At 40.9% G+C, this 27,053-nt stretch overlaps 1 protein-coding gene across 5 annotated transcripts in view; it reads right to left on the bottom strand.

Moving 5' to 3' along the window:
- Nucleotides 1-27,053, bottom strand: part of ppfia1 (PTPRF interacting protein alpha 1) — a 70,888-nt gene that overhangs the window by 28,238 nt on the left and 15,597 nt on the right. For all 5 annotated transcript variants that reach the window (XM_060877597.1, XM_060877598.1, XM_060877600.1 and 2 more), the window contains exons 3-10: nucleotides 12,439-12,540; nucleotides 10,457-10,621; nucleotides 10,284-10,358; nucleotides 8,285-8,386; nucleotides 6,814-7,035; nucleotides 6,293-6,439; nucleotides 3,360-3,494; nucleotides 636-719 (exon numbers count right to left, since the gene is read on the bottom strand). In XM_060877597.1, coding sequence (XP_060733580.1) covers nucleotides 636-719; nucleotides 3,360-3,494; nucleotides 6,293-6,439; nucleotides 6,814-7,035; nucleotides 8,285-8,386; nucleotides 10,284-10,358; nucleotides 10,457-10,621; nucleotides 12,439-12,540 — 1,032 coding nt within the window. The remainder of the gene's footprint in view (nucleotides 1-635; nucleotides 720-3,359; nucleotides 3,495-6,292; nucleotides 6,440-6,813; nucleotides 7,036-8,284; nucleotides 8,387-10,283; nucleotides 10,359-10,456; nucleotides 10,622-12,438; nucleotides 12,541-27,053) is intronic.

Genomic DNA, 27,053 nt, shown 5'->3' with positions numbered 1-27,053 from the left:
AGTGGGGAGAATGTGGTAGTCTAGTGGGGAGAATGTGGTAGTCTAGTGGGGAGAATGTGGTAGCCTAGTGGGGAGAATGTGGTAGTCTAGTGGGGAGAATGTAGTAGCCTAGTGGGGAGAATGTAGTAGCCTAGTGGGGAGAATGTGGTAGCCTAGTGGGGAGAATGTGGTAGCCTAGTGGGGAGAATGTGGTAGCCTAGTGGGGAGAATGTAGTAGCCTAGTGGGGAGAATGTGGTAGCCTAGTGGGGAGAATGTGGTAGCCTAGTGGGGAGAATGTGGTAGCCTAGTGGGGAGAATGTGGTAGCCTAGTGGGGGGAATGTGGTAGTCTAGTGGGGGGACCTTCTAACTCTCATAGACTAGACTCCAGTGTATATAGTGCATAGTGTGTAATGCATCATTTAGGACGCAGCTTATTATTTATGTCCTTAAAACCATTTAAAAAAAACAACTAGGAATAATTACCCATATTGCATTATATACAACACTGCATGTATTTCAGATTTCTTTATTCCGATACTGTCCTGCTGACAAACTCAAGCCCTGATTGCAGAATGAACACTGCTCCTGTTCATGACGTGAAAGTATAAGGAGTGAGTTGAATCTGTGTCCAGCTTACGAACTTTAACCTCTCACCCTGAGCAGTTCCTGGTTTTTCTCCTCCAGCTGAGCCTCCATCTGTCGCAGGCGCTCTTCCACGTTGCCGTGCCTTTCCTCAGCCTGAAGAGGAGAAAACCCGTCATCAGAATTGGCAAAAACTGAATTTCAGCACTTTGACTTAATGATCAGAAAGAACAAACGCTTGAAGGACGTATGAGGAATAAATACAGACACACGAATGCAGGTGCTGAGGATTCAGCACAGCAGCCTGCCAAAAAGAAATCAAATAAACACAAAATAAATCTCCAACATATCATGCAAAAAAAAAAAAGGAATCCAGAAATACATTACAATACACTAGGGCTGCAACAACTAATCGAAAGATAAATTCAATAAAATATAACTGCTAACGAATATCATTAGGTGCTGACACATTGTCACTTCATGCCACATTCAGTAAAACTACTGAATCAATCAGCTTACGAGTAGATCTAGAAGTTCTCTATAAAGCAGTGATGATAAGCACCACATAGTTGAACTTTCTTACTAGATTTTGTAATATATTTTGGATGTCACATAGTCATGCTTTTGGTTCCTATCAATACTTGATTCCTGGTATTAAAAACTAAGAGTCAACCTCAAAGATTTGGAGTCGATTCCAAAACGATTCACCTCGTATAAAGCTGTGTATTAGTTTTTGAGACATCACGTAGGGGATTTGTTTTTATAATTATATAAAAATAAGAATTTTAAATGCAGATATTTACTTCATCCAATAATCATATTACAGAATTAGGAATTTTCTCATTTGAGTGCCTATTTTAAAAATAATAAATAAATCAGTGGTGTACTTTAGGCCACTAAGGATGGATGACGGACTGTCAGTACTATCATACTGCAGTTAAGAGTTCTGAAGCATTTTTTAATAAATAGGCAGAATATTTAGTCAAAATCAAACTAGCCAAATCGCTCAAACCAACAAATTATTTAATTATCAGAATAAAGGGTTCGTTGCAGCCCTGTGATTCACAACACATAGAAGGTCGTGGGGTGACGAGGCGTGCGAGTGATCTGTACTAACAGTGAAAAAGCATTCTGTTGAGTTTGTTGGGTCTGTGCTCTGTTAAGGTACGCAAGCTCTGGTCTGAAGATTTCTACATAAGATAAAAACAGTTTGAACTGACTGATTTGTATCTGTATCGGTTACACTGAGAACAGAGTGAAGAGCGAAGACAAAACTTTTACTGTTAAGGGACCGAGTGAAGATGCCAATCAGAGGAAATGGTGGTTGTAGAGCAAAGCAAAAACACCAGATCTGAATAAAGTATCTGTTGGTATATGGGGTGTTTCAGGCTTGTTACTCCAAGCAAACATGCACCATTTCATCAAATCATGCAGGTGCGTGCTCATGCCAGCTTTTAACACCGTTAACAAGAGTTGCTCGAGTAGGAGCGCTGTTTTGTTGACCTGCACGGCCCATGAGGAGAAAGATGATCTTCCAGTGTACTTCTTTTTACTTCAGCACACTCTAAGGTCAGAAAACTGTCCTGATCCTCGAGATGCAACAGAGAAAAGACATTCACCGTACTGAAGCTAATTCTAATGCTGATTTGGCAGAGGTGGCAAAAACAACCAGTGGAGAGTGTGTGTGTGTGTGTGTGTGTGGTGATGGGGAAGTGGACTGCCACTGTGTATGGCACCAGTTCCTTACACAACATGGCTTCAATGGATTTCCTGTTAAGATTGTGATGTGGTTTTAGTGAACAGGAAGTGATTTGGCGGTTGGTGGGGATTTGTTAGGGTTAACAGTCACAGACGGGTAGAACAGGCAGGGGACTGGGATGGACAGATGGGTCTCTTTTTATTTTTCTTGTCTGAAGTGTAGTATACCTTCCTCTGCGCTTTAGTCTCCTTAGAGTCCTTAGAGGTAGAGCACACAGAACGATCAGACTACAGGACAGGCAGGGAGGACAGGAAGGACAGAGAGAGAGAGAGACAGAGTGAGAGTAAGAAGTACAGTTAAATAGAGGGTCAGAGGGAAAGAGATGTAATGAGGCAAAGACAAAAAGAGACAAACCAAGCAAACAAAACGGAGGGAAAGATTATATAAATGAGTGACAACAGATTGCCAACAGTCTCAGAAAGGAATAAGCAGAAACAGAAATGATAGAGAGAAAATGAATTGAGAAAAGAGGAATAAGAGAAAGCAACAGAACAAGACAATCCTGGGAAAGGAAAGGAAGGCATAAAAATCAAAAGAGATTTAAGTGCAGAAGATGCACTTGGAGAGGAAGAGAGAAAACAGCTATTAAAGCAAGCGAGCAAGTAAAGGCTGTAAAAAAGGACACATGTAAAGCTCATCAGTGAAGATGTACTTAGACAACAAGAACAAATAAGCTTGTTATCCAGATTAAGCTAGTTTTAAAGCACAGTGTGTACACAGAGGCACTGCAACAGAGGAGAGAGAACGAGTGCAAATTGAGACAAACAAAACCAGACACCAGGATAAACCCCTGGACATAACAGTGAATAGCAGACAAGTGAGTTTACAAAGCAGACTTCGCAAACTCCACACTTTACTGCTCCAACACACACAGAACTCGTTAGCTCATCCACACACCCTTCACGGTTTGCATTAATGTCAGAGCAAGGAATCAGTGGTCACTCAGCAGACTCTGTAATAAGTCAGCCAGTGTTGTTGTAGTTCAATACCAACAGCTCACACAAGCAATGAAATGAAATATAGTGGGTGTGGCTAACCTTGCTGAGGGCGGCGACTCTCTGAGCGAGCTCCGCCTCCACCTCGGGCAGCGTCTCGGCTTTGCGGATGGTCTGCTGGAGTTTCTGCTCGGCCAGCTCGAGCCGCTCCTGCAGCTGCCTGTTCTTCTCCTCCGTCTGGTTGAGAAAGAAAAACACAGATGTCACGCACAGCCTGCTGAAAATCAGCCCGATGGTTGATTCAGCGGAAATAATTGGGTTCTAAAAAAAATATCGCACAATGTAACTGCACATCCCAAAGTGTTTTATTCCTCTTATAGCACAGTGACTTGCGCTTTCAATCCATTTATAGCTTCATTATTATTGCTGTTTAACATCCATGAGACAAGTTCATTCCTGTTATCACTTACTATAAATGTTGTTCCCTCACTAAAATTAATAAGGGGGAAAAACCTGCAGCTGTAACATTATAGGGAACTGAGAAGCACAAACTCCTGTGTGACTGGAAGCAGGGACACTTGAGACCCCTTCAATAAATGCTAAAAATGTTACAGTATTACAGTAGTACAGGTTAGTGACAGTATTTTGCGGTGACCAGAACAATACTGTTTGTTTTATGGTTAAATGTCAACCCTTTGGAACTCCTTGGTAAATCTATAACTAAAAGTCTGCAGGAGACAGAAGGGCTTTGCAATATCCTAATAACATTTAACTTTGGAGCAAAAAGCCCCAAACACGTTTCTGCGGTTCAGTATCAAGACCTCAAGGAGCCTGAATAGAGCCCAGAACCTCAACCCTACTGACCATAACGCCTTAGAGATAAACTAAACAAAGTTCTGCTCCCAGGCCTCCTGCCTGGACACCTCACTAATACACTTGTGGCTGAATGAACAAAAATCCCCAGAGCCATGCTCCAAAATTTAGTGTAATGCCTTCCCAGAAGAATGTTCCATTCCATTATTATTATATAACAGCAGAGACAACATCTGGAATGAGATGTTCAATAATACAGGTGTGATGGTCTTGTGTCTACAAACTTTCAGCCATACAGTGAATTAGATAGGAAACCCAAAATCCTCATCAAAGTACCGTATTAAGTCATTTCTTTTTCAAATCAATACCAAAATCAGCAACTGTGTAAAAGCTGCACTTCAGATCCACCTAATTAAACATCATAAGTTGGACTAATGTAGCAGATCAGTATAAAACAGATGTGGAAGTGGGTTTGTGCATAAAAGCTCTGTTAAGTGTTTTTGTGCTTGACGTTTAAAAAGTGCTATATGGATATTAGTTCCACCACAGCGTAAGTTAATGAGCTATGATTTAATCCATTCGTTTAGATCCTGATAACAGTTACAGATTTCAGTTGTATAATTTGATACTCAGCATCGGTTTTGTGATAATAATAAATAATATTATAATAATACAATATAATATAATAATAATAATATAATACAATAATATGAATCAGCTGAGAGAAAGTCTTCCCGAACTGCCTCTGTGTGTGTTTGAGTCCTTGTATGGACTTGCTGTGCTTTCTGTGAATAGTGAATTTAAAGATAAGAGTTCTGTCCCTGCCAAAACACTGTAGGCTTTACTGGAAAATAAGACAAAGACTGAGAGGAAGAGTATGATTTACTTGCTTATTACTATTTTTTCCAGTGGTAGCATCAAGCTACTTCAATGACCATCTGCACATGTGAATTTTTTTTAATGAGTAGATCAATGTTTATTTAACTTCAAATATGATGCCATATCAATGGCCATGTAGGATGTCCAATAATCTCATAGGTGCTGAGCCCTGCTCAAACCTCTTTGCAAAAAAGACATGGAAACTGAGTCGTCCTGAGGGTCCCGCCAAGTGGCATCTTGGCAGTTATAGGGCTTGAACCTCTAAACCTCCTGATCAGTAACCCAGAGCCTTTACCACCATGTCACCAACTTTGATGGAAGAAGTCTGGGAGTACATGGCAAGATGGGGTTGTTTACAGGGCACCATCATACTTGCCCATCTCAGCAGGGAAGAGCACTTTATGCAACCTTAATCATGCACCATGATTCTGAATCAGAATTCTGGATACATTTTGGATCCTCTGTGACTTGTGATTGCGTCACACTGCACATAATTATGCAAACCAAAGAGCAAAGGAGATGCTCACAGAGCTCACGGATGTGTTGGTCCACACCAGACTGCATTAATTAACAGCCTGTAATTAACCATACCAAACAGAATTTAAAAGGAATATGTAAAAATCTATTTATTCTCCTCACTATGATACGTAATCATCTGAGACGAATGGTACTCAGTTATCGCAGCTGGATCCTTCAGCACAGCCCAAATGTTTGCAGGATTTTTTTATTGAGTGAACGTTCCAGGTTAATGGAAGGATTTTGCAAGTAAGACCACCCTTAAAATGGCCAACTCACTGATCAGTGCCCTGACTACTGAAATAAGGAGTGGATTGTGAACTCCTTTTGACATGCTTGGTGTATTAACTGTAAGGCGTCGCTGTCATTTATAGTTAGAGTATATAGTTATAGTTAGACTTTTTATTTTTCTTCACACCTGATCAGTCTATTAGCTATCAGGTTATTAGGGAGCACCAATGTCTATACTGCTCATGAATTCTTGATTCTCATTGGTCAGAAGGAGTAGATGAATATAATAACAGCAGATTTGTCAGTAGCAAAGACTGCAGTGCCATATTATGTTTAACTAAAATACTAAACATAATATTCTAAATAAATGTAACTGGATAGATATTTGAATGACTGGTAAAAGTTTTTGTAGGAATAAAGCATGAAGTTACAGATAAAGAATCCACTTCTGGCAGGAAATAGCATTCCCTGTTGTGTTACATAGCATGATGTACGTTTACAAAATTATGTACGAAATGTGCGATGATGTACGAAATTAGTGTACTAATTTCGGTTCGAACGAATGTGTTTGGAACAGGGAAGAAAAATAAAAAGACCTGGCGGGTGAGAGACTCTTTGTTGGCGAGTTCGTTCTCGAGTTTGTCGTTCAGGTCGTGAACAGACGTCGCTTCTCTCTGAGCAGCCAGGTAGCGTTTCTCCAGAGTCGTTATCCTCTCCTCCATGTCATCCTTCTGAGCGAGAGACTAAAAAACAGACGGGGATCAAATGTAGCACAATGATGAGTATAACCGGATTATTAAAAACATAAGTGCATATGTTATAGCAGACATGCTGTTTATTCATTTACTGATTGAACCAGTTACCAGATTATTCTGTACTATATTAAAAAGCGCTTGTCTACCTTTAGAGTAACTGCCAAAAGTTTAAACCAATGTAATTCATGTCAATTTGACTACTATTCTTATAGTCATGTTTATTGTTTATTTGGGGTAATTATGAGTCCCTCCACCACCATGAGGTCACATATTAAAATAAATACAACTGGCTACAAAACTCCTGCAAGTCTGATAATTATGTAGAAGAAGTGACAATCCCTGTATTTGCACACAGGCATCACCTCTCGTATGTCCCTTTGGAGGCGAGTGTTCATGTCCTCTGATTTGATGAGGTCTTTGCGAGCTGTGTCGAGGTCCTCTTCCAGCTCGCTTACTCTGCTGCTGAGGCAAACGACACGCTCCTTCATCTGAAGCAGCTCTTTGCTCTGTCTGTCCAACACCTCCTGCAGCTCTGACACCTTTCCCAACTCTTCATCGGGACCCAACGAGCCATCCGATGATCTCTAAAAACGAGACACAAAGCCGTGTTAGGAATCGACGCGCGGGAAAATGTGCCGTCTTGGTTTCGTCTTGATAACGCTTGCTTTAACAAAGCCGCTCTAACACCTCGGCTCATTGAAAAGCCTTGAAGACATGATGGTCTTCAGAGTAATATATATATTTACTCACTCACTCACTCATTTTCTACCGCTTATCCGAACTACCTCGGGTCTCGGGGAGCCTGTGCTATATATATTTATTTTCAAACAGTTAGAGTAATGTTTAACTGGGAACTGAATACTAGTGCATTCCTCATTGTGGTCAAATCTGGGTAATGTTTTTAGTAATAAATGCACAGGGGGGGCAGGTTACTTAGTAACAGAGTTGGCGTGAAGTGTATTTAAAGAAACACAATTCACACATTTGGCCTGTAAATGGTGAGTTCTAAGGTCCTCCAATTCTGACAGTGACACAGGGAAAGGAGGAGTTGTAGCCAATCAGAGGGGGCAGTAAACAAGTTCGGCATGTTCCAGTGTCAACGTTCCAAAACAGAAATGAGCAAATGACCCACAATGTTCTGTAAGAGAGAAATGGAGTGAGGTATGATGAGGGATTCAGAATTTTTCTTGTCAGGAACAAGACAGGTTGTTCTGTAATCTGGTGGAAAGCTGATGAATGCCATTGGGAATTTGCATCGTTAGCCAGATGTTAAGCTGTTCTGGATAGTTGACTTGTGATTAATGTGACATGCATTTAGCTCACGGTTAAATTGGGCAAAGAGCAGATCTACTGATGCTTCTGTTCATGCTTGGTGTGTGTGTTTTCAGCAGATGTGTGTTTATATATTCTGTATGCTGTATACAGACATATGCTAGGAAGTGATTAACTGGGGGTTTTAATGCAATTGTTCTGTGCTTTACGTATTTAAAACTCTGTCATCACAGGTAAGACTAAGGCCGTGGAGAATTTTGGATGTGCGAGTACCTTTCTATGGATCTTTATATGCTACTGTGTTATCCATGATGAGTTAACATTACTGAGCTAGTAGCTAACGTATGCAGTAGCTGTTTTTCTTGATTTTATGCATATACGATGACAACGGTGTGAATCCTCTCTCACATACAAAGCTCACTCTAGTATCGCATGCTAGTTCATTCCCGTGCCTCAGTTATCCACACCAATGTTTTTCCCATTTACACACACACACACACACACTTACACACTTTTTCCTTCACAAATGCACTGTGTAGGGTTATTGAGCCTTACTTGTACCTTGCCGTTGGTGCTGGGTGTGCTTTCAGAGTTGTGGTTGATTTCTGCCGTGCCATCGATCAGCAGTTTCTTCTGATTGTTCTGCTCTCGCAGTAAAGTGTTCTGAAACGAAGAACAAATCTTACTTCTGCAATTCGAAATCAACGACTTTCCGAGTCATGTGAATGATGATTTGTTTGTGTGAAACAAGTCAACTCTGTGAGGTGTGGCTCTCCAGGACCGGACATTCATACGCAGGACTGCTTTTATAGCACTTAAAATCACTGAGAGCTGACTGTGCAATGTGAGACTTGTTAGGTCTCAACCACAGGCTAGCTCCGGAGATCAGATACAAACACAGATGTTGAACAGAGTTAGCTCTCGTAAAGAAGAGTGAACATCTGACAAAAATGTGCTATTCTCTTTAAAAGCTTTAACAGGTTCCACTATACAGCACAATTATCTTCATGAGAGAGAGTAAGTGTATGTGTGTGTGTGTGTGTGTGTCCACGTATAATGGATGAGTGTTTTTAGCCAACACCAGTGAAATGTAGGTCAGTCTGCAACTGTGCCCCTCAGCCTCCTGTCAGTCCTAATCCTATCTGTGTGTATGTGTGTGTGTATGGGGGTGAAACAATGACAACAAGCAAATGTGGCAGAGATTGAGTCTGAGCCATTATGCAGATTGTTCTTTAATTTCAGCTCTTTGTCTTCTTCACATTCTCACTCATGCCATGTTCATACCCTTCATTTTCTTGCATTATTCTTGGTATTCTCCTCCTTCCTCTTCATATTCTTCCACATATACCGCTTCATTTATTCAGCTTTGTTCATTCTTTAAATTCTTCATATTCCTCTTCTTCTTTGCAGTATTTTGCTTCCTCTTTGTATTGGGCTCTTTCATATTCTTCACCTTCCTCTTCTTCATATTCATACTCTAAAATTCATCTTTTCTTTTTGTTTTCTTCTTCATATATTCTTCTTCCAATTCTACTACTTCTGCGGTGTTCTGCATCTTCTTGCGTTTTTATTTGTATTCTTTTCCCCATTCTTCGTGTCCATATATTGGTATCTTATCCAAATTCCTCTTCATATTGTATTAAGTAGTCAATGTTTTCTTTTTACTGTGATGGTGAATATTTGACTTCACACCATGCTGTTTTTTCCAGCACACCTGGATACTGGTCACTTCGCTAGCATGTGATTATGATCTGAAGCCCAACAGCTCACCCAGTTAGCAATCCCACCCAAAGGAACAGCATTCCTCAGATCCCAGCAGTGCAGTGACACCAATGCAGTAATGTGTTTGGTGCTGGTACTCCAGTACAGAGCTGTGTAACTTGGTTTTTACACACAGAGCTCTAACAGCGGATACAGAGAGCGTGTTTATCCAGCTGGTACGCAGCACTGCTGGAGGTCTGCATGACAGATCTGTTCTCAACCCGGTAGTGCTGATATAGTGTTATCGTCTTCCTGGCTTGTGAGGTCTTCACTAACGCAGGCTTCTGTTTTAGGACACACTCTTGTTCGTGTTTGGACACGCCAGAACAGACATGACAGCCTTGGAGGAATTTCCTTGTTATATACTTTAGTAATTTAAAACAATGAAATAAAATAACTGGTTCATCCTGTAGCTTCGGTACAAGCTGCACTGTGAATGTTTGTTTTACATAATAACACTAATGAGCCCCACAAACACACACACAGCGAGAGAGAGAGAGAGAGAGAGTTATAGTGAGAAGAGAGAGAGAGAGAGAGTTATAGTGAGAAGAGAGAGAGAGAGAGAGAGAGAGAGAGAGAGAGAGAGAGAGAGAGCGAGAGAGAGAGCGAGTTATAGTGAGAAGAGAGAGAGAGCGAGTTATAGTGAGAAGAGAGAGAGAGAGAGAGAGAGAGATAGTGAGAATAGAGAGAGATAGTGAGAATAGAGAGAGAGAGAGAGAGAGTAATCACGAAAAACATTCCACACATGGTTACTCACAGGCAGTGTTTCATTGTGTGTGTGGACAAGTGAAAGTCTCACCTCTTTATGAGAAGCCGTTAATTGCTCCTCCAACACACTGCACCTTTCCAGAGCAACACGTAATCTCTCCCTCACCTATAACAGGATTAATAATCTGTCATACACCAGATCCTATTCTTAAAAGGACTAGTTGACCATAGCTCAAAGTAAACCTGTCCTGTGTCTGGTATTACCTTCTCATCCAGGGCTTTATGATGCTCAAACAGGGATTTTAGGGCTTTGAGAACTTCCACTTCACTGGAGACTCCGGCTGGACTCTGAGCCTGACGCTTCACCACCGTCATCCTGAGAGAGCGCTCGTGACGTGACACCAAACACTCCAAATGCTCCAGCAGCAGCTGAAAACAAGGGAATAAAGCATGATCTATATTGTAATGTGGTCCTAGTGCTACTAGAGCATTTAGGAACGATCCCACAGACATCCTTATTCTTTTCCATAGAAATATGAGCAAAATATAACAAAAGAAAAAATATATAAATACTTAAACACAATAAAGAAGTCTGTGCCCATGGTTTTAAATCTTAATATATAATCTTGAAGTCCTCACATGACAGATGACATATATGACAGGAATACATGACAGATAAATAGTTTTGTTGAAGCCTTTATTTTGGGGAGCCACAATGATTCTTTTAGCCACATTAAACAGACTATGGATGGTCCTCACAAGGACAGCAAGACTAACGTGTGTGTTTCGTTGCGTGTGTGTGTGTTTGTTTCAGACTTGCTAATGCCAGACTGCTCAGAGAGACTCCGTTAGAATGACAAAGCCTACACTCATCCTCCCTGTTTGACCCTAATCCCTCACTCCATCCCTCAACCCCCTCCTCATGCTCTCTCTCTCTCTCTCTCTCTCACACACACACACACACACACACACACACACACACACACACACACACACACAAAATCTGGGCTGGATCCAACTGTGTCAGGCGGTCCCATCGTCTTACGGATTAGAGGCTCCACACATGCTTCTTGCACCGCTCTGAAAATATTACTGCCGTTCCTGCGTTAATGCCAGTCGTGTCTCTGCACTCTTCTTACACACTAGAGAAATGGAATTTCTCTCTCTCTCTCTCTCTCTCTCTCACACACACACATATACATATATATATATATATGATGTACCATTACATTAAGCTCATTATGTAACCACAAACATGAATTTTAACGGAATGCAGTACTCAATGAACTTGGGGTTCATGGCAAGAATGCACTGTATGTGTTTTGTAAAGCTGTGACGTAACTTTCAATTAGAGCCCAGTAGAAATAACCACCAGTAAAGCTCTTACACTCATGTCACCTGTCAGTCACAGCTCAAGCATGCCGTGAACTCTACAGTGGACACGCACTCACTAAAACAGGATCGCTGAAGATTAGAACACAATCGTCTGGTCGTTGTCCAGTTTGGGTAATCCGGGGCCAGGTGTAGCCACAGACTCTTGTTCTGACAGGAATGGAACCTGATGTGGTTCTGCTGTTGTTGTACATCAACCACCTCAAGGTTTGATGCTCAGTGTGTTCTGAGATGCTTTTCAGCTCTACACAGTTGTAAAGAATGAATACTTGATGTACTATATCCTTCCTGTTGGACAATTTGGTGTTTCCACAAACAGAGCTGTCGATCACGATGTTTCTTGTACCGTTGTTTGAAACTCTAGACGGTTTTGTGTGAAAATCCCAGGATATATATGAAATACTCAAACCAGGCTGTTTGGCATCAACAAGCACCATGGGGATGTGGTAGCTTAGTGGTTAAGGCGTTGGACCACTGATCCTGAGGAAAGTCGTGAGTTCGAATCCCAGGTCCACAAAGCGTCCGCTTCTGGGCTTTTGACCTTTTTGTCCTCTGTTTTGTCGTTTGATGTAAACATTCATGCAGATACAGATTAATAGCTGAAGGTATAACTTGCATACGCTGTGCTGCTCCCACATGACTGGTTAACTAGATCCTTACATAAATGAGTAGATGTATCAGTATTCCTAATAAAGTGCTCAGTGACTGTATGGTATTTGTCATTTGAGATATGGCTGTAAACTTTTCTGTGAGAAGCTGTGAGGAAAACGCTGTGTTTTCTAGCATACTTGTTCTTGGCTGGACAATCATCTTAACACTCCAGCACTAGGACACCCATATTCCTTTGCACTTACTCGTGTGTTGTTTCTCTCAGCCTTTAATTCAGCAATTTCTTCCTCTCTCTCTAGCAGCTGCTCGCGGCACATGTTCACCTCCTTAGTCAGCGCTGCAAACTCCTGAGGACACACATACAGATAAAAAAACGTTAAAATTGCAATAATGAGTAACGATCTTGACTGGATTAGGTCAACAAATTGTGCTCAGAACAAGCTAAGAATGAGATAAAGACATATAAGGACAGGAGCTTTTTGAGCTTGAAGTCAATTCTTTAACATGTTTATCTGAAAAGAACAAGACATTTGAAGGGTCATGAGTTCCAGCGAATACAGCAGACGTCTTCAAAAATCCATTGCTGTTCAAAAGTTTTTGAAAAGAAATTGGCTTGTTATTAATGCCTTTTTATTAGGTCATTTAACCATCTTAAAACTTTCTCAGCTGTCAGCTGTACTGAGGGTTTAAGTGCTCTTCTCCCTTGTGATGATGATGATGATGATGTAATGGCACAAGAGCAGCATGTACACTTTGCCCTGTAATGTTTGATCACGAAAACTGATTTGGAGCATGTGCATTACACTATGGCACACGGCTCTCCAAAATAACAGAATAACAACTCGGCTAGTGAACTTTTGGACATCTTTTCAGGAGCTCTGCGCGTTTATTTGGGTTGTTGTTGCAGAAATCTACTAGAACTTGTGAAGATTCTTCTATGAAGAGGATTCTTCTATGAAACTACTAGTAGTGAAGACACACGTGTAATTACTTTCTGAGAGCTGTACTCATGTTGGACACACGTGAAGTGAAGAGGGTTTCGACTGAACGTGTGCTGGGATGTTTTTGGCATGTTCCTCTGAGTATGGAACAAATTGCTTGCTTTGAAATCATGACAATTCAGAAGGTACTGATCTTTAGGCAGTCAGGCTGTATATTTCATGCTGCATTTTTTAAACTTGCTACTAACTCATCATAATCTTCGCAGGCAAACCGAAACAAGTTTAGGACGTAGACAAAATGAAAACATTTCACATTGTTTGGGTAAAATAAATTTTCTTAAAGTGGAAATGTCACCGTTTATAACTGACCGGGCAAATAAAATGAACAGTATTAATTCATACAGCAGCTACAGAATTACTGTCCTTTCATCTCAATGGAAGCTGATTAAACACATTTCATGCGTCTGAGCTCTTAGTGAATAGAGAAACACCATTATGTTTTACTGCTCATGGCTACTGTTCAAGAAACTGAGCCCAGAATGGCTGTCTGTGTGTGTGTGTGTGTGTGTGTGTGTGTGTGCCAACTAATCTATTTGTAGGCCTGGAGGAAATTGGGCTATTGGACGACTCCTGACTACGCTCACTGAATCCCATTACTTTAAATGGCTTCCTTCCTTCTTCTGCTTTCTCAGCAGATGTCAGTAGACGTCAGAGATAAACGAGTCTCGTCACTCTATCCCAAAAACAACAATTCCTTTATTGTTAGCATTGTCAGTGAGAGAGTTTGTGTTATCCAACATAAGGCACTGTGAGCAGCATCTGCAAATCTAATCTGACGCCTGTGTCAGGCGATGCTCTCATCTGAGGGATTACAAGCTGCATCTAAAAACCATTAGTTGTTTCAAGATGTTCAGTGTATGGAAACTGCCACTGAGGCTGAGCTTAAAAGATTCCTGAGTGGTGCATTAAGAAGACTGTTCACTACCGTCAGGTGAGTTTCATTCTAGTTTGATGGACAGTTGGACATCTTCATAGTGGGATGAGGTAATCTGTAAAGATCACAGTTCCAGTGTAACATGGTTTAAAATCTCACTACCATGTGGTGAAAATTAAAGGCAAAATGCATTCTTTGTACAAAAAAGGTCTGTTAATATTTTTTATCCATCCATCCATCCATCCATCCATCCATCCATCCATCCATCTATATATCCATCCATCCAGCCAAACATCCATATATCTTTATATTCATTTATATATCTGTATATCTATCCATCTATCTGTATATCGATCAATATTTCTATTAATCCATAAATACCTTTCCATCCGTACATGCATCTATCTTTTCAACCATCCGTACATGCATCCCTCCATCTGTCCTTGGATGAATGGATGGATGCATGGATAGATGAAGAGATGCATGTACAGATGGATGAATAGATGGATGCATGAAACCCTCCATTTGTCCATGCATCCATCTATTCATCCATCCATACATGTAGCCCTCCATCTCTCCATGCATCCATCTATTCATCCATCCGTACATGCATCCCTCCATCTGTCCATGCATCTATCTATTCATCCATTCATCCATCTATTCACACATCTGTGCATGCATCCATCCATCTTTCTATAAAATATAAGAAAACCATTTGGTAAAATTGTGCACATTTTTCATCCATCCATCCTTCATTAGGAGCATAGTGATGGTCTTTAATAACATCACTGCTGCTGCTTCTCCATGGAGATGTCAGTTCAACCCTTGTTTTGGGAAACACTTTAGAAAACAAAATAGTTTTGTCTAGACTCGGGCATGATCTAAAGACACCAGATTCAAAACATGTTCATGCAGGAATTTCACTTCTGTGTTTCAAAAATGCCTGCAAAACTATTTTTACACCAAAAACCCTGGTGCACCAGATTGTGTTACAAGTCTAAACCCCTTCTGCGTCTGATTAATCTTCGAATGCATAAAGGAAATTTTTTCAGACGCAGAGAATTGCCAGAGTTTTGCTGCTTTTTGTAGCTACAGCATGAATGCAGGTCTATTTCTGGTCACTGTAGCAGTGCCTATAGCTGACAATGAGTGAAGTGCCTACAAGCGTTAAGTCTCCGTACCGTCACAGGCTCAGCTCTGTGGACTCAGCAAGAATTCTCCCATCACAAAATCTCAACAAACATTCAAACTGGTTCAAACTGGTCCTTTTTGCTCTTTGCACATGCTCTTACATTTAAGTCGTTTGCTGTTTTGCACAATCCTTTACAATATCTCAGGTAACTGCTGCTATAACAATGTGTTCATTGCAGTATTTCTGCACACGCAATATTGTTGAACATAATAGTATTACACTGGTGCTGTTTCTGTTTATTGTCTTTTGTGTATTGTCTTGTAATTTTTTGTTTTGTCTTTTGTCCTGCACTGTCTTGTTTGTCTTGTCCTGCACTGTTTGCACCAGGTTGCACAGATGCACTTTGGAGCTTTTTACACCTGGTCACTTTATGCGTTTTCTGTGATCGGATAGCTGTACGATCGTAAAAAGACCAGTTCTAAATGCCCTCCGAAACGTTTTCGAGACAGATATAAATCCGATCGTTCAAACCACTTCAGGAGGTGGTCTGGGACGCATTTCAGATGAAACTGCATCGCTCTTAAGTAAATGCTGTTTTTTGTAGCATAACCGTCGTAACAAGTTTTTCCATCTTCTTTTTGATTGCATTCTGAAAACCGCATACACCAAAGCGTGTTCCATTTCAATTACCCCGGAAATGAGGTAAAATATATTTGCATTTTGGGCGGGAGTAGAAAGATTGGATTGATACTTGCTCCAGTACGTTCATATAATCTCATGCTAAAGATTCAATAAGTTTATTGGCAACTGCACAGTGAAAGCATAGTGCTTTAAACCAAATGGTAAAATTCTTACTTTTGCAAGTCTCCATTAAACAAAAATAGAAAAAAATAGCTGACCATTTTAGCCCAGTCAGTTAGGTTTCTCTGCAACCAAAACAAGCGCTAATAAATGTATGTTTGTCATTTACCTCATTTATCAATCGTTTTGTGTGAATATTTTCACAAGACAAACTAAAATCTTACGCCGGATTTACAAAAGTTTTGTTTTCTGTACAACAGTGTGTTTGTTTTATCCGATGGTAAAAAGACCAGGTCTAAATGCCCTCCTAAATGTTTTCGAAACGGATATAAATCCGATTGTTCAGACCACTTCAGGAGGTGGTCTGGGGCGCATTTCAGATGAAACTGGACAGGTGTAAATGAATATGGTTGTTCGACCCACATACGTCAGGAGTAGAAAGATCGGATTGATCTCGGATTCGCCAAGACGCATTTATGTGGCCTAATGTAAATGGAACAGTTTTAACAAATCAGATAGCTATCGGATCAGAGAAAACACATGAAGAGACCAGGTGTAAAAAGGCCCTTTATGTGGCTAGGACTAACTTACTAAGTCCTTAAAGCCCTGTCTTTGTTTTATGTAGCACCATGGTCCTGGAGAAACATCTCATTTCACTGTGTACTGTAACAGCTATATATGGTTGAAATGACAATAAAAGCTTCTTGACTTGACTAATAAAACTTTAAAATGACTAGAAGTTCAGCAATTTCTACATTCATATTCCTACCATTCCACTGCTAAACCTCAGTCACACACATGTCCTTAGCCAATGGCAGGACAGAGAGTCAGTGGGACAAGATATAATGACAGAGCAGGCTGCAAAGTGGAATGAGCATGCATTCCTCCCGATTGCACAACGTAACCAAAGATACTCAGGAAAACCTCTGCGCTTTTGCAAACTGCCCTTTCAGACTGCTAATTTGACAAAAACACTGATTCTCTGCTGACGTAGCACACAGCTGTCGTTTCTCTCAAACAGTAAACAGCCAAGTGGGTCGTTACAGCTTTATCAGCAGAAGGCAGAATAAGCAAAGGTGACTGTACACTCAAAAATGAGAGTCCTTACAAAAAGTCCTTCCACTTACGCAAGTCCTTCCACTTGGATTTCATTATACAGGGTGCCATGTAAGGTAGAGTAGTTTAGAGATCCTCCTGTGTTGTAAAGCTTACAGTATGATATTAAGCTGAGTCTCATAATGCACACCACTGGCAGAGTAAATACTGATTGGTTGGAAGGTTTGTCATTGTCTAAATCTAATATGATTCTGGAATACGGTATAGATCGGTTCAAAAAGGTACGACGCTCTAAATCAATCAGTGAAGAACGCTGTCGCAGCATCACCATGGCAACAATCGTAACCATCACTGCTGTCAGCATTTGTGTAGTTAAACTTAAACAACACCAAAATTTGTATTGCCGTCTTTAGGTAAACCTTTATAAACCTACACACTCCATCATTACTTCCCTGTAACTTTGTGTGCTCACAGTGATAATGGATGCTTATCATAATGTGGATTTATAATAAAAAAAAAAAATTTGCAATGAACGCTCTAAATCATGAATGCAACACGAAGTGTTGGGGAAATAAAATTAAACAAACAACAACAAAAAACAAAATAACAAAATGTAGAAATAATCACACATGGCTTTTAAGTCTTTATAACAAGTCTCTTAATTACTAATGTCATTTAAACAGTGTGTTCAAGCTTAAAAACCTTTTTTTTAGTCTAGATTTTTTCCTCTCTTGTATTCATTATTAGAAAAAGTTGAGATTAAAACGAACACCAAATATATAAATCTGATGCAAATCTGCTGTAGTATGCCTTTTTTTTTTACAGAAACATCTTCCTTTAGTCCCACAAGGTTCTTGAGTGTAAAAGAACACCGAAACTTTCACTTCTGATGTATTTGCATGCCAAGAAAGTGCTGTTCCCTTCATCAAAATATTAACATATCATTGCTCACTTATGTCTGCATAATGAACACCTTGAGCTGTAATTTCAACACTCTGTATTTATTTACTGATGCTCGTATCCCTGTGCACATCCCTACATCCTGAATATCCAACTGTTCACTTGAAACCTTATTATCTTAAAAATAAAAATGACAGCACTTTTGAAACCTTTTTTTTCCTTGGTGCTCTTTTTACCACGTTTTTTCCGTGTTATAAGAGTGGCCTAACAACTGGGCGTAAACGGAAAGGATAAAACCTTTTAGTTCACCTATCGAGGGATGACTTGTAAATCCTAAAATCCTTAATTTACACTTGTCAAGTGAAGAGGATCAAGGTTTATTTAGCCCCAACAAGAACACTGGCTTTAAACCAGGCAGTAATTTATGATAATAAAGCAAGCTGCACTAATCATCTCTCCATGATGTACATACAGATGAGATACGATGGACGGAGGAGAACACACACACACGGATAATTAAAACCAATGGAACAGGATGGAGAGCTAATGGAAAAACAGGTGCTGGACTGTTTGTTTAAAACAGACACGGTAAACCCGAGACTCTGAGCCTTACAGCATTCCATGTGACTCATGCTTCCTGGGGGTCTTTTACGTCACACAGTAGGCAGTTAACAGTTATTATCTCTAAATCGAGAAAGAAGAGAGAGAAAATAAAAGGAGCGTAGGAGCGAATCGACCAGGCAGGATAAATAAAGGAGAATTAAAAGGTCTGTAAATCAGTAAACCAACTGGAAAATGCACAAAAAGTGAACGCATTAGTGTAACACGTACATACATGAGTGGCAGAAATGTGTAGTGTGAAAACACCTGAAACTGAACGAATCTGGCAGCTAAACACACATAACACATTTTATACTGAAGGAGCTACAATCATTTCTACACTACTTGGCCAAAATATGTGGACACCTGAGCGTCGCAGACAAACGTGCTCCGTTAACATCCCGTTCCAGATGTAGACAGAGTTACAGTCAGCGTTCTGGTTTATCCCAAAAGTGTTCAGATGGGGTTTGAGCTGGAGTTTTCTTACTCAAGCCTTGGCAAAAACATAACTTCATGGAGTTTTGTGCACAGGGGCATTGTCATGCTGGAGCATGCTTAAGAAACTATAATTCTACAGCATACAAACACATTTTATACAAGTGTGAGCTTCCAGCAGTTTGGGGGAAAAACCACAGATGGAAGAGAAAGAGAGAGATAGAGAGAGTATAGGTGTGGGTCAATCAGTCTTTGTGTTGCCTTCCGTCACACGCTACGTTCAGTAGTTCTTCAGAAATAAAAACGAGCTTCTTAATAACTCATTAGAGTAGAAATCAGTGTGGGACTGTTTTAGCCATGCAGTTTCACTGTGGGCCTCGAAATCATCTCTTGTTTCCTGACTGGATCTTAGGTATCATGTCCATGTTGTGATGGGGATCCATTTCAGTATTTTCAGACAAGCAGGGTGAAGGTAAACCTGCCCACAAGTCATCACCATGCTTAACATAGCTTGCTAATGTGACTGAGTACAAGTATTCAACTAATCAAATATTTGGTGTATTCATACACCTACTCTTGCTTACTTTTCTATTAAAATGTGGATCCATGGAGCGACACTCTTGCATGAAACAGCTTTTGTGCTCCTGCAGGTATGGAGTCAAGTGACACAAATGGAGTTACATGTGCGTATTTCAGTGGACATCACACACAATATGTACACTGGCCAATGCTGACAAATCTGACTATCACAAACATATGTGATTCTTCCTCAAACTGTCAGAAGCTCAAACTTCGGTTCAAATTTCCTTCTCTGGATCCAAGAGGCACAAAGAGAACTCCCTTTAGATGGTTTACCCAAAATGTAGCAGAAGAACTTGGGTTTCCTGCACAGAACCCTGACCTGAACCCCACTGAACACTATTAGTACACGCTGGAACACTGACTGCACCCCACGTCTCCTCATCCAACATCAGAACCTGACCTCGCTCATTAACTTGTAGCTGAATGAACACAAAGCAGCACAGCCACGCTCCAAAACCTCATGGAAAGCCTTCCCAGAAGAGCTGAGGTTACTACAACGACTAAAGCCATCACATTTGAAAAAGAATGTTCAGTTGTCCCCAAATGTTTGACCATATAGTGTATTACAACTACATTATTATTACAAGATAAAAACAAACCAGGTAAAGAAGTAACGATTTGATGGCCTTCAGTCACCCAGTGTTCCCATATGATTCAACTTGATTCAGTGGTTTAATTTCAGCTGCACTGATGGACTTAAAATCTAATAAATGCCTCTGCATGTTTGTAGCACTAAAGATTATAGAAGACTGCTGGTCATATCAGTGCATTTTACTTTGCATGCAGCAGTCAATATTTCCTGCTGAGCTTTCATTGAATCCAAAGTTCTATTTAGTTTTAAGAGTTAAGTGTGTACCTCCCCCCATCTCTCCCCCCTCCCTCTCAAGTGTGCACTGAATTTATATAAATAAATAAACCAACACTGCACACATCTTGCACTTAAATCATGTTTTAAAAATCAAAGAAGAAAAAAAGTGAAGAAACCAAATCCATTGCTCCATTACGTTGCCATTTTAAAGCTTAGTTAGCTTACATAGGCCAATGTAAAACCACAACATGCAGCACTATAACCACAACAGACTGCTTTCCATATCATAAATCCTTTGCAACTGTAGCTGTCTCCTATAAATAAAACAGCAATAAACATCACCATGACATATCTATAATATAAACAGCCTTTAAACACATGACCTAAAGAACACATGACTGATACCCTGTGTATAACATTCACGTAACTGGCAGCTGTTTAAACAACACAATCAATCACGTGAGGAATTTCAAAATTAAAGTCTATAGGCCTTTGCTAAAGAAATGTGAGGTATTTAAAACCATAGCTAATATACCTATGATCGCACGCATACACACACATGCACGCAGCATGAGATCATGAAACATTTAGGATACTAATGTTCACCCAGCAGATGTTCAGCAGGTAAGAAACAAAACGGATATGGTTACTAAAGAGCAGCTCGCCTGTCAGCATGGCCCCTTCAAAAGAGGGTCAATACACACACACACACACACACACACACACACACACACACACACACACACACACACACACACACACACACACACAGGTTTACTCTGCCTTCAGCAAATCATTCACAGGAGAAAAATAAGCTCACACACCAAGTAAATGTGCTCCATATACTGTGTGTGTGTTAAGAAGTAACATTTTTTCCATAGTTACATAGTAATAGTTACTTCCCAGTACACTTACACCAATCAGCCATAACCAGTAAAACCACTGGTGAGGTGGATAACATTGATTATCTTGCTACAGTGGCATCTGTCAAGGTCTGGGATATATTAGACAGCAAGTGAACCATCACGTCATTAGGAAAAATGGTCTGAGTGACTTTGACAAGCACAGAGTTATGGGGTCAAAAGTGTTGTATGGTAAGCAGTTAGTGCCTACCAAAAGTGGTCCAAGGAAGAACAACCAGTGAACCGGCAACACAGTCACAACCAACCACGACTCACTGATGTGTCCGTCTGTTCTGATCCCATATAGCAGTTAAGGTGGCACAGGAGGACAATGCTGACTCTGATAGAAAGGTGACAGAACACACATGCCACCTTACCACCAGAAAAAACCGGGTGCTGGTTCAGAGCTAGTGCTGGTGCTGGCTGTTTCCTCTGGCGAGCCTTCTAAGAACCGGTTTGCCTTTCCATGGGCTAGAGAGCCATTACAGAGCCAAGTCTTGTGTCACTGTATACAACGTTATACAGCAACGTTAGCGCAGCAGCGGCAAACATAAACACAACATCGACAATGGCAGATGTTGCTTTACTGTTAATGCTCATGGATTTGCGAACCTACACTGGCATCCAGACACGATGAATCCTGATTTAAAATGATTTTAAAATGACGCTAACGACGTTCTCTTTTGTCTCGTTGGTCACAGTAACCCCGCCCCCGACCCCGGACGCAAGTGGTTCTTAAGTATAGACCAGCAACGTTTTGGTGCTACTTAAGAACCACTTTTCCTGGTTCAGAGCCGGTGCTTTGGCTGTCGAAAAAGAAAGAACTGGTTTGAAATTAGGCTCTGAAACAGCACTCAAACTGCCTCGGTGGAAAAGGGGGCAACAGTGTACTGGTTCTGCGGCTAACATCTTGGTGCCAGATACCAAGGCACAACTTCAGAGGTCTTGTGGAGTTAATGCCTTGCTGGGTCAGAGCTGTTTTGTTGGCACAAGTGTGACTACACTACAATGTGGTTCTAATGTTATGGCTAATGGATGAATAAACAGCTATGGCTTCCGGTTAGAGTGTCACAGTGCAGTGCTTTCTGCTTGTGTGCTCTAGAACATTAAGTACTATAGCGCACTTCATTACAAAAGCTGGTTAATTGTTCTAGAAGAGTTTCCTGGTGAGGCTTTTTAGAACACGTCCCATTTATGCATTCTTAAACACTTCTTGGCTAAGGGATCTAAAACACTTCATTGTTACACATTTTAAGAAGTGTTCAAGTGTTCAAGTTCCTCCTGGCTGCTTGAGGATTTGAAATAGTCGAGAAATATCTATTCTATGTTCATTTCAGATCTCCACTCGAAGCTAACTTGTGGTGTAGTGATAGATGCTCCAGCTTGTGTTCAGCCTGCTATTTAAATTCACATCTGGCACTGACCTGCTGCTGCAGTTCCAACAAACCAGCCTTTGTGTGTGTGTGTGTGTGTGTGTGTGTGTGTGTGTGTGTGTGTTTATACCATCATGTTCAGTGTAAAGACAGAGTTCACAACATTCCAGGACATTAAAGGCTTTTTAAAGGTGCTGTGTGATATTTACCGCTCATGTTGAACAACGCTGAGATTTCACCATGTTCTGGTTTCTACTAAACATAATGTAACAAAGACTGAAAAATATGAAGAAAGTATGTGTGTAAAGAGGGAGAATGAGAGAGGAGGGTGGTGGTGGTGGTGGTGGTGGTGGGGGGGGGGGGGGTTAATAGAGCAAAAGAGATGGATTTGAACGTTTCCTAAGCCGTTTTAACTCCACACTGGAAAGAGATGGAATTTGCTTGTTTTCTGCCTGCAGCAAGATTTCGTTTTAAGATGAAGGAAGACGTCACAATGATTTATGAAGGAGGAGCACATATTTATGGCACAAGCAAGCATATCCAGACCTCCTCCTTAAACACACATGCACACACTTCTGAATTTGGGAATATCTGAAGAAACTATGTCCACAAATGGAAAATCATTCCCTCAAGCTTCACATCCCCCATACGCTAAAGATGTCAAAATCTTAAACATGCATGCACAGGCTACAATTTACTCTTGTCTTAATCGTATATATAAGAATCGAAATGATACACGAAAGGTCTTCAGAAAAGTAAGATACATGCCGTATTAGATCTGAAGTCGGAGACGATGGCTTTGCCTGTCTGGCCTGCTGCGGGAACAAACAATACCTTTCTCTTTTAACATTTTAACATCTGACCAATTAACATTGACTAACGTTAGACGAGTCGATTTTTATTCCATTGTAATAAACTCCAAACATTTTCCGTTCACCCGACAGAAATCAACGGAGCTCTTTAGCTCATCTTTCAAGCAATAATAGTGATTTTATTCAAAAGTGTCGAATGAAACGTTACTAAAGTGAGACAGGAGAAGTTAATATAGGGGGTTTTTACACCTGGTCACTTCATGAGTTTTCTGTGATCAGATAGCTATCCGATCGTAAAAAGACCAGGTGTAAATGCCCTCCGAAATATAAATCCGATCGCTCAAACCACTTCAGGAGGTGGTCTGGGACGCATTTCAGATGAAACTGGACAGGTGTAAATGAATGTGGTTGTTCAAGCCACATACGTCAGCGCTATACTCCTCCCAAACGGAAGTACGTCACTCGCAGGTGACTCACGAGTCGTGCATCGCGCCAGAAACAAATATGTTTTCCCATCAGTGCTGGCTCCGATCTTTCACCCAGGTGTCTCGTTTGGTCTTAAAATGCACTGCTGCCGCCAGCGAAAATGCAGCAAACAGTAAATGCTGTTTTTTGTAGCAACCGCATACACCAAAGCGTGTTCTATTTCAATTACCCCGGAAATGAGGTAAAATATATTTGCATATTGGGCGGGAGTAGAAATATCGGATTGATATCCGATTCGCCAAGACGCATTTATGCGGCCTAATGTAAATGGAACAGTTTTAACAAATCAGATAGCTATCGGATCAGAGAAAACACATGAAGAGACCAGGTGTAAAAAGGCCCATAGAAAAACAGAACCGTGAGTCTAGATTATCATGATGCTTGGCTCATCTGAGGTTTTATTAGGAAAACAGCTTTTCTGGTTAGTAGACTTAGGGCAGGTGGCGGAGCTTCCGGAGGCATCAGTTAATACTGAAAAGTTCAAATCGGTTAATAAACTGGAAAAGGTAGACGACCGTTCCGTTGGTGTATTTCTGAGTGAAGCTCGAAGCTCTAACAAGGATGTGTGAAGGATGGCAGGGTTCCAAACACAAGAGGCTCAAATTCACTACGCGATTACTTCACAAGGATTTCACGATTTTGGACACAAAATGGTTCAAAACATGCGGCACCATCACAAGCATTCAGCCACAGGCGGCAGTCTTCAAGTCATGTGTGTTTAAAAATGATTACAGCTGTCATAGAAAGTAATTACAGAGAACAGTTGCAGCCAAAAAGGTACAGATTCAAGTTACGGACATTATTTTGTTAGGACTTGATATTATAACAACACTAGTCATAAACACTAGGTATAAACAGAATAGGGAAACGTTCAGAAAGGCACAAGTGCAGTGTGAAAAAGCTGAAGAGGTATAGCAGGTGAAATTTTAGCAAACTGAAACAAAAAACAAATAAAGGCGTTTGGTTGTGAGGCTGTTCGGACTGATGACTGGGTAATTCTGCTAGCTCCATTTAGGGAAGTGCACACAGCCTGAGAGGAGAAAGGGATCCGTCAAACAGACAGAGCTAAACAGAGCAAGGCCAAAGAGACAACACGCCACACTGACGTCTTTCATCGCTTTAACAAACTTAACCCTTTCCAGCAGAAACACTGCTGTTAATGTGCAAAAAAAAGGAGAGGAAAAAAAAAAACCTTTATGTGTTCAAAATTGGTAGAAAAAAGTCATGAAAGAAAGGCAAAGAAAGGTAGAAAGGCAGAAAGAAAGAAAAAAGACAAAGAAAAAAAAAAGACAGAAAGACAGAAAGGCAGGCAGACAGACAGAAAGACAAAGAAAGAAAGAAAGAAAGAAAGAAAGAAAGAAAGAAAGAAAGAAAGAAAGAAAGACAGATAGACAGAGAAAAGCAGAACGACAGACAGACAGACCGAACGAACGACAGACAGACAGAAAGAACGACAGACAGACAGAAAGAACGACCGACAGACCGAACGAACGACAGACAGACAGACAGACAGACAGAAAGAACGACAGACAGACAGACAGAACGACAGACAGACAGACAGAACGACTGACAGACAGACAGACAGACCGAACGAACGACAGACAGACAGACAGAACGAACGACAGACAGACAGAACAAACGACAGTCAGAACGAACGACAGACAGACAGAACGACAGAACGACAGACCGACTGACAGACAGAAAGAAAGAAAGAGACAGACAGAGAGAGACAGACAGACAGAGACAGAAAGGCAGGCAGACAGACAGACACTGTACTCGCACAGGACTCCATCCCCAGTCCATCCACCCTATAACTATCCAAGTACTATCATGGATGGTTTTCTATTAAGTCTACTGTTAAGCCTTCTATTAAGCCTCTCATGTCATCTTAAAACCTACCAAAAGGTCAGTGCTGAGTACTGATCCTCTACATTCTCTAGAGGAGTCATTTCTTTGATTGGAAGGTCGGGAGTTTGGATCTGAGGCTCAGTTCATGACGACGACGGCAGAAAGTCGGCTCTGCTGGTGGTGCGGTGAACATCACTGTGCGTAAACGTACTGCAGTAGAATAGACTTCTTAAGAATGGGCTTAAGTGGATGGAGCTTGTTATTCTTCCACATACACAAAATATGCAGATATATATTCAATTATAAAGCAGGCTCCTTTGCTCCATGTCATTATTACACTTGAGTATACTACTAGCATAGTGTTCAAATATTACGCTAGGCCTCGGGAATGGTCATCGTGGAAAACTCATCATGTCCATTAGGCTTCATCTGGGAATCCCTGATGTGAAAGAATGCACTTTCATGGACACTCTAGTGTGGAGTCTATATTCAGGTTGTAACCACACCACTGTTGTTCCTTCCACATAAAAGAGAAAAGTTGATCTATGCTGACTGTAGCATGTAATTTATTTGCTTTCACAGGCAGAGCTGGGCGGTGACACTGAGAGCGTACACGGATAAAAATAGAGGAGAGGAGGTGAACACACGCATCCAGCCTACACAGTAGCAAGAACAAACGGCTAGCTTTTGATAGCTCCACCAATTCGCATCCACTGACACCGCTTTAAATGGGTTATGCTTTTACAGTATGTCTAATTCATTTGCTCATACATATTGTTCCTGCCAAGGTCCTCTGGCTGGCTGAGTGACAGGAAAGCGCCCCTGGGGCTAATGAAGGTGTTCTGTGTAAGAAAGAAAGTATTATTTGTTTAACAAAATGAGGAAAGCGACATCGGATTCTTTAGTTTTTTCTAGCTAGCTTATTGGGGAATGGGGAGAGAGAGAGGGAGAGAGAGATACTGAGAAAAGAGAGTGTGTGTGTGTGAGAGAGAGAGAGAGAGAGAGAGAGAGAGAGAGAGAGAGAGAGAGAGAGAGAGAGAAAATAGAGATAGAGGGGGAGATATAGTGAGAGAGAGAGAGTTATAGTGAGGAGAGAGAGAGAGAGAGAGAGAGAGAGAGAGAGAGAGAGAGAGAAAGAGAGAGAAGGGCAAAGTTACAGTGAGAGAGAGACAAAGTTAAAGTGTGTGAGACAGAGTTACAATCAGAGAGAAACATAGAGACAGTTAGAGAGAGAGAGAGAGAGAGAGAGA

This window comes from Tachysurus vachellii, chromosome 9 (genome assembly GCF_030014155.1).
Source record: "Tachysurus vachellii isolate PV-2020 chromosome 9, HZAU_Pvac_v1, whole genome shotgun sequence".
In the NCBI taxonomy this organism is placed as follows: Eukaryota; Metazoa; Chordata; class Actinopteri; order Siluriformes; family Bagridae; genus Tachysurus; species Tachysurus vachellii.
Note: the sequence above shows the minus strand (reverse complement) of the source record. Positions and strands in the feature narration are given on the sequence as shown.